General features: G+C 36.5%; 2 protein-coding genes across 2 annotated transcripts; both read right to left on the bottom strand.

The window, feature by feature from the left end:
- Positions 1 to 88: 88 nt before the first annotated feature.
- On the bottom strand, positions 89 to 2,446 carry LOC103873481 (autophagy-related protein 13a). The gene is made up of 4 exons (XM_033272196.1): positions 2,280 to 2,446; positions 1,019 to 2,225; positions 760 to 941; positions 89 to 599 (listed from the first exon to the last, which is right to left on the bottom strand). The coding sequence occupies exons 2-4, from the start codon at positions 2,204 to 2,206 to the stop codon at positions 278 to 280; spliced, it is 1,692 nt and encodes a 563-aa protein (XP_033128087.1). The 5' UTR covers positions 2,207 to 2,225; positions 2,280 to 2,446; the 3' UTR covers positions 89 to 277.
- Positions 2,447 to 5,529: 3,083 nt separating this feature from the next.
- Positions 5,530 to 6,834, bottom strand: LOC103873482. The gene is made up of 2 exons (XM_009151890.3): positions 6,653 to 6,834; positions 5,530 to 6,278 (listed from the first exon to the last, which is right to left on the bottom strand). The coding sequence occupies exon 2, from the start codon at positions 6,228 to 6,230 to the stop codon at positions 5,793 to 5,795; it is 438 nt and encodes a 145-aa protein (XP_009150138.1). The 5' UTR covers positions 6,231 to 6,278; positions 6,653 to 6,834; the 3' UTR covers positions 5,530 to 5,792.
- Between the last annotated feature and the right edge of the window lie 1,492 nt (positions 6,835 to 8,326).

Genomic DNA, 8,326 nt, shown 5'->3' with positions numbered 1-8,326 from the left:
TCAGTATGCATTTGTTACATCAAACTTCTTCATTGGTAACGTGCACAAAGATCGATCGATGTTCTTCAACCTTGTATAGATTTAGCAATATTGAAACGAAAAGATTTCAAACTTTATTAGTACTTATGTACATATTGAAACTTCAAAGGTAAGTTATTTTACACACTCTTCGTTTACAGAAACTAAAACGTGAGCTGAAGTAATAGTCATCAAATCCATATTTACAAACAATCATCAGAGAATTAACTCATAACTTGATTGCTCTTTTGGTTTTGGGTCAGTGGACACGAGTTGCTCCTCCAACACTCTTGGATTTGGAGAGAAGCAAGTCTTTGAGCTGCTTGTAGTTTCTGAGCTCCTCTAGTGCATCAGATGTAGTTCGAGCCATCGAAAATTCAGATTCTGTACCTGACACTGAACTACCTTGTCTCTGAACACCAGACATTGATGACGCCATGTAAGTGCTCGAGTCTTGTCGTAATGGCGGTGCTGTCTTTAGCATCTGAACCAGGACTCCAACCGCTGCGTCCTGTGACTTCCGCCCTATAGGTAGCGACTGTGATATAGAGCTTGAAGTTTTCCTCCGGTCAAGACTTTGGCTGCACCGAAAAAAAGGTGAAATTGATAGAGCCAGAAACGATAGACAGTGAGATAAAAAAAAAAAGGCAAAAGGTCTAAAGATGTCAACAATTGTTTTCTTGATGAGATCGTGGAAAGCTAATACAGAGACACCCTTAAAGTAAGTAATGGGTTTATTACCTGTACTGGAGTCCAGCAGACGACTCGTCAACATCATCGAAATCAAAAGGGCATGAACAATCAGGGTCCTCCAAATCCGAAGATAATCTACTCGGGCTCCTAGAAAAGCCGAATCTTGGTGAGCCACTTGAAGACAGCAGTCCAGAGAACCGGCCTGAATCGTATTTGCTTTCCTTTGTCAGCTGAAAGATTTGATTCAGAGTCAGGTGAGGAGGAGATAGAAAATAAAAAAGATTTAAGAAGCATAAGAAAATAAAACCTTGTGGGCAGGGTAGTGGTTAATTAGTCCAGAAGGAGATTCTCCGCTTCTGGAACTCTTGTACAAAGCAATCCCAGGGAGAGAGTCCTGGGATGAAGGGGAGCGTCTGGTGCTTTTAGGGGAAAAGGGAGGAAGTGGATTCCTAGTTGGCTCAGAGAAGTTAGATGACACGTATCTATTGAACGTAGCAGAAGAAGGAATGGTCACTGGAGCAGTGCCAGGCCTCAGATTAATCCTCGGACTGTTACTCCCTCTTGGAGAACCTGATGGCGAAAAAGGAGGGGAAAGCTGGTGCTCGGTACGTGAGCAGTGGAAATCAGGTGAAAACTGAGGGGAGAAAGATTGGTTTGGGGTAGGAGGTCTGTGAAAGCCACTGGTCCAGCTATGAGGACGTTCAGAAGGTGAGGGAGGAGGCCCCCGTCCAGCTCTACCATGAAAAGAAGAAGTAGCTTCAAAGCTCTGCCCTGGAGAAGGGAAGAACCTCATAGGATCGGTGGCGGGACTCCCAACGTAATCGGTAATGATCCTGGGAGGCAATGTGATGTGGGCACCGAGATTGAAGCCAGACAAGTCAGAACGGTAAGTAACAGAAGCGCAGAGACGACCAGGAGGGACTTCAACAGGCGAAAAGCGAAACTCTGTCATGGTCTCAGTGACGGGAGGAGAGAAAGAGGAAACCTTGTAGACCATTTCAAACCCGGAAGAGGCAAGAGAGGAACTCAGCTGCCTGGAGACACGGTAGGCAGGCAGAAGGCGCGTCTGAGCGTAGAGAGAACGCAGGAGAATGATAGCTTTCTTGTAAACCTTCTGGTAACGAGTGCAAGGATCGGAGCTTTGAGGGGACATGATCAACGGATTCTCGTATTGAACAACCCAACGCTCCATCACAGTCTCGGCATGATCATGGTGACTGGGATGGATGAGGATGATGTCGATGATCATGGAATCCAAGATGTTCCTATGCCATGAATGTAACTTGTCTAACGCGGCGGGCCGGTCTCCCATTATGAGATTGAACCATTTGTCGCTCTTTTTGAGGTTGCGGTCGCGAGTACGGCCACGGGATTGCAAGGAAGGGATTCTGGAGTCGAGGACGATGTGCAGTGCCTTTGGGAAGAAGTGAGATACGATCTGCTCTAATCTTCCCATGTCTGATGATGATGATGGTAGATTCTCCGGAAAATCCATGGCTCAAAACGACTCAGATCTACAATCTAGAGGATGGATCAAACAGATCGAGGAAAGTAAGTTCGATAGCTACCTGTGAGGAAGGAAGGGAGAGGCGGTTATTGGATCATCTGAGACGTCAACGATAGCGTAAAGGTATTTCGTGGAGAGACGATGAAGAAGAAGAAGACCCAAAGAGTTTCGGAGCTTGACGAAAACACGATCGATATACATACACTACTCGCAAACTACCATTTATTTACTGGTTTACGGAAATTAAATTTATTTAATTAATAGCGAGATGAGTACAGAAGCAACGAACCAATGATAGAGAGCCACGTCTTGCTTTGTTTCCTTTCCTTACGGTTTTATCCTTCTTTTCCCCTTTTAATTACATACAGAAGGCTCCACGCGCTTTTTTTAGTAGAGGTTGTGAATTCTACGCGCTGTGACAGTCAATGCTTAATTGCAATTTACATGGGATAAGAAGGATTAGGAACATTGTTAATATCGATTCAAATTGGATGACATGCTTAACGACTGGATTCTGACGTCACGTTTTTCTTCTTCTATCCCCACGACTATTACTCAGGAATCACCAGTCACCAGATTTACACACAACAATAGTATATTGAGTTTGTGTAAACCCACGGCATTAAGATTCTTCACTAGCTATTATATTGACACATTAATTAATTACTTAATCGTATTAGTATTTCATCCATTGTGTTATCACACGCAAAGCTCTTACCAACATGTTAATCGACAATTAAGGCCACCATGTCCATATATGTATAGTGGCACATTCCTTTTTTTTTTTTAATTCATAACTTATAATCTACTAGTTAATTAGCTTTGTGACGAAATACATTCAACTAGGTTAAGATCCGCGCCTTGCGCAGAATGAACATTATATATAAAAATTATTTTATATATTATATGTTTATAACATATTATGAAATAATAAATATATATTGAATAATTAAAAATTCATTATCTACTACTTATATAATTAAATTGGTGCGAACATATAAATAAATTTTATAAATCGAAAAAATATTTTTTCTATTTGATATGATATATAATTAAATTTAAATGATAGTAATATATATATGGTATATTTTAATATTAATATTTATTAGATGATGTTTTTTCTCATATTTGTTTTTATCATTTGTATCTGTTATAGCAAAAAGTCTAAATTAGTGATAACAAAATTTTCACTGTGGGATTAATGGTTTAAGTAATTTATAATATTTTAAAAAATTAAGTTGTCAATATTTTTTCAAATTTTTCAAAAAAAATGTTCAAATTAAATTTCAAAATTAAGATATTTATGTACTTTTATATGGCATATAGTTTAATTTAAAATGATACATATATTTATATATCTTTTATTTTTGATACTTATTAAATGAGACTTTCAACTTATATTATTTTTTAATTATTTGTATCATGTCATAACAAAAGTTTTAAATCATTGATCACAAAATTTGATTGTGAAACTTTTAACAGTTTTAGTAATTTATACTCGTTTTTAAAAAATTTAAAATATAATATATAAGTAATTTTTTTTAATTTTTATTATATGGTTACTATAATTGTTTAATTTATATTAATAGCTTAAAATTAAACAAACATAATTATAATACTCACTTATTTTTATCAAATCTTTATTATTCAAAATCATTAATTGTCATATATACTTTAGCCACATTAGGCATTTCCATAATCTTATTTAAGGAAATAATGAAGCACATTAATAATGTATTTATTGTGATTTAATAAAAAATTTATTATACATTTAGATGGACCAACCTATTTCTCTAAGCATTCTAAGAATCATTCTAGTGATGATACATGAGTACAAAAAAATGTTGTAATGCTTCTCAAATAATATATAGGGGATATAGAATGATGTTAAAGAGAATCAAACATTCATTCAAACAAAAAATAAAGAGAATCAAACACTACTAGTATATAGAGGCACAGAAGAATCTAACAGGAACTTCTTACTAGCAAGAGCAGCAAAAAAGAAAAAGAAAACAAAAAGACATTTCAGTGATAACACAATGGATGACGTATGATATGATCTGTTAAAATGCTCACATCTCTTAGCGCGCTTCATTCACATTCCGAAAAACGACAACACATCAGTCTTAGTTGCTACACAAACCAAAACTTTGAGACGATATAAATGTACCTATCAGTGAGCAAAGGCAACGTATGATCTGTTAAAATTCTTTTCTTGAAGTTCTTCTCGTACTTGTCTAGACCTAGCTAGCTTCAACAGCATAGTTCTTGATCGTGTGTAAAACGGGTCTTCGGGGCTCGGCTTAGAGAATCTTTCTCCCAACTTCGTTAAAAATGGAGGTAAGAAGAAATGCTTGTGCACCTGATTCATAATAATATATATACATGTAAAGAATGATAACTCGCCTTGAAAAAGTATTCCTTGGAAGACAGCAAAACCAGCAGCAGTGGTGACTGCATTGAGAGGCTGTCCTTGCAAGCCTTGGCTCACAAAAGAGTACGCAAATTCATTTGACAATTTTCAGAGAAGTGCCAAGTACATATTTGCATGGATATAACAAAAATATAAGATACGAGCTATACATTGTTTCTGACATTTTCTAGATGTTGCTTAGTGGTTTACTGAAAAGATTAAGAAATGAATTATGTTTATAGACGTTCATGAAATGTGAAGTGAACTCCCATAGATTGATTACTATTGGTGAACCACCATAAAGATTCTGAGCTACTAGATTGGATTTAGATGCTGATTTTGTTTAGCCACAACCACTCCTTGCCGTTTTTGATTATGATTATGATGATTTGGACTAAATGGATCTGAGATTTGGCTCTGCTCAGATTACTTTAGCCTGGGTTTGTTACAGAAGAAACAACATTTAATTTGAAAAAAAAAAGGATCAAAGATCAATCAGAACATGCACTATTTCCCCCAAGTTGAAGAAAACAACTGAAGGCATAAACAAACTGAAAGGCACCTAGACCGACTTATATGCTGGATAAGAAAAACAAAAGCTTGACAAGGACGATGTCAACTATTGAATCTTCATCAACAATCACACGTCACTTTTTCACATTTTCCTCAAGCACAAATCAACATTTTCTCTTCCCACTAATAAATTGCAATTATATAAATCCATCGAAAGACTGAGAATTATTCTACAGGTCGACTGACAAACCAAACTTATTGATTACCTTGAAGACTATAGTAATAAACATACCAAATGGTACTATCTTGTAACAGTTGAGGCCTACCAAGATACGCGGCAAAACAAAGGCTGCCTCAACCACTTTGTCCAAAAGCCAAAAATAGTACTAGCAACAGCTGAAACATGTGTGTTATTCTTCACTTCCACCAAGTTATATCAAAACAAGAAACGTCCACAACAGAGCAGCAGAATCATAAAATGAGCTCTCCTACGTTAACTACTACATAGAGTTCAACGATACTAAGATAAAATGCTGCTTCATACACCTAGTCTCCCTGGAAGAGCACATAAACAAACGTCTCTTATTACATAGTTGTCCAAAATCGAAAAGAGGTAAGTTATTATTCCCTCGGAGATAGAAAAGATCTCTAATTCAACTCCATTCCATCTCCAGCCTGGCTGCAAATTGGGCTCACGGCAGCAAAAGACCTCTCGAAAGGAGAAGAATGAAACTGAGCGTCACGTCGGCGACGCTTGACACAGCTTTCAGAGGGTTGACTCTTATCATCGAGCTTCCTCCGGACTCCTTTAACCGCCTGTTCCTCAGCCGGTGAGAGTGGGAAAATCCGGCCACTTGCTCGGCACAAAGAGTTGTGGTTATCATACAGGATCCGTTGGTTGCAGTTCTTGTCACAGACATGGTTCAACCCGGTTAGCTTGCAACGGTACATATTTCCACACACATTTTCGTTCTCGCATTTCCAGTCACATTTGTGACATGGGTTGGGCCCATCGCGACCTAGTATCGCAGACAAGTAGATAACATTGGCCGAACCAACCACGGGTGATTTTCCAAATATCTCCATTGTTATTTATTTATTTTTGGTCAAAGCTTCTAACGTCGTCTTCACAGTCTGTATCATAATAAAGTTAAGTGCCAATCGTTTCCAGATCAATTCAATTTCAATCCACAATGATACACATAGATTGCCTCAACAATCACATTCCATGAAAAAGTACATATCCTACAACTAAAATCGATTCACTATACACATTATTATTATTATTCCTAATCGGAATGAGGTTAATTGCACAAAATGAATCAATTAGACCTAATCGCGGTAGGTAAACATTATATGAATAAATGTAGGACCGCAGGAATTCTGAATGAAAATCATGAAACAAAAACAGTTAGAATAATATTAAAACAATAAAAAGTTTGAAATATCTTTTGAAGATAGACAAATATAGATTTGAACAAGAAGATGGGAGAGAGAGAGGGGCATACCTGATCAGAGCTAAGAGAAAATTTGTAACCCTAGTTTTGATTTGAAACTATATGGTAGCTGGAGAACAGAGTGATTGAACAAGACGACGGAGAAGTATATATAGATCAGACACGCACTGCCTTCTTACGGATATAAACTCCGTTATCAAACAAACGGTTCCACTTACTGGGCCTACCTCATCTACTTTTTTCCACTTCATATTATTTATTTTTTATTACTATTTTTATTTTAAAGTCCTGTGCCATAGAGCTGGATTGCGGGTCAGATCCGCCCCGCTTGACCCGCCAACCCGCGGATTAACTGATTTTTTTGATTCAAAAAATTTGATCCGCTTGACCCGTAAAAAAAATATATGAAATCCGCATCCGCCCCGCTTAAACCCGCGGGTGATCCGCTAGACCCGCGGATAATATTAATAATAAAAATATTAATTTAAATATTTTTATTAAAAATAATAATAAAATTTAATATTTTAATATTTTTATTAAAAATAATAATATTAATCTATTTATAATTAAAATTAAATACATTTTTAAATTTTTTTGTTTAAAAATAATATTTTTAGAAAAATCTTTTTTTTGCGGGTTGGCGGATACCCACAGTTGAATTTTGGCCGACCCGTACCCGCCCCGCATAAAAATCACTCAATCCGCATCCGCGAACCGAATTTTTTAAATCACTCGATCCGTATCCGTCCCGCAGCGGATCAAACGGAGCGGGGCCCGCAGATAATGATTCATATTCCCAGCACTACTGCGCCATGTTTGTCGCTCATTCATTAACTTTTCTCCGTTTATTTTTGTATTTCCTTGGCGGTGAAAAGATGGGACTCACGTGTCAGATAGTTAATTAGTTAGATTTTTAGATCTACTTGTTTATCTTTTAATAGGAAAAATTTGACTCTTAATCCAGAATTAAAAAAAAAAACAAGCCAAAGAACTTGAAAGATACGATCAACGAGCAAAAAGTTTGAATATTAATGATATATGATTCCGATTCGAGGGTATTTTTTCTGTTGTAAATGAAGGGATGATATATGATTCCAAAACATACTATTTAAGCCATGAAATTTTTGTTAAAAAAAAAAATCATGAACTCCTAATTAAACACGAAAAACCATGACTATTCTTAACTAAGCTCTTTTAACATTTTTATTAACCAGCCGTAGATTATTATTTAGCAGACGACATTGTTTTGACAAAACAAAATAACCATAATCTAAACCTTCAAATCTCCAATTCATCTCCCTCAAATCTCAAATTCTCTCACTTCTTCACAATCTCAAACATCTTTTTCTCTCTTCACAAAACTGAAAACTCTATAGAAAAAGATGGGTCTGAAGGAGAGAGATAACTTCCTTATCGATAAGGAGGAATGGTCGAGTAGAGTCAAAAAAGTTCAAACCAAAAATATCAGAGGTGAAGATATTCGAACCAAAAAGACTATAGTTGAAACAACTGTAAAAAGAAAAGAGGGAGGAGATGAAGAAGGAGAAGCAACTGGAGAAGATGATTGTGAAGCTATTGTGGATGATGATAATGATTAGTTAAAAGAGGAAGACGAGACCAGTGGAATCAGAGTTGATGAAAAAGATTGTTCATATTTAAAAGTTTATTTTGGGGATGTTGCTAGAGAAGCAGAAGAAGCAAGTGATGTGAATAGTGGCGACGACA

The sequence above is a fragment of the Brassica rapa genome, chromosome A06 (genome assembly GCF_000309985.2).
Source record: "Brassica rapa cultivar Chiifu-401-42 chromosome A06, CAAS_Brap_v3.01, whole genome shotgun sequence".
NCBI lineage: Eukaryota > Viridiplantae > Streptophyta > Magnoliopsida > Brassicales > Brassicaceae > Brassica > Brassica rapa.
The sequence above is the reverse complement of the archived record's forward strand: the minus strand, read 5'-3'. Positions and strand labels throughout refer to the sequence as shown.

What these genes read in the sequence shown, in the direction of transcription:
- LOC103873481 (XM_033272196.1), bottom strand. Translation starts at nt 2,206, where the DNA reads ATGGATTTTCCGGAGAATCTACCATCATCATCATCAGACATGGGAAGA. An exon ending in ACCACTACCCTGCCCACAAG is followed by an intron (nt 942 to 1,018) that starts GTTTTATTTTCT and finishes CAAATCTTTCAG; the next exon opens with CTGACAAAGGAAAGCAAATA. An exon ending in TCTGCTGGACTCCAGTACAG is followed by an intron (nt 600 to 759) that starts GTAATAAACCCA and finishes TTTTCGGTGCAG; the next exon opens with CCAAAGTCTTGACCGGAGGA.
- LOC103873482 (XM_009151890.3), bottom strand. Translation starts at nt 6,230, where the DNA reads ATGGAGATATTTGGAAAATCACCCGTGGTTGGTTCGGCCAATGTTATC.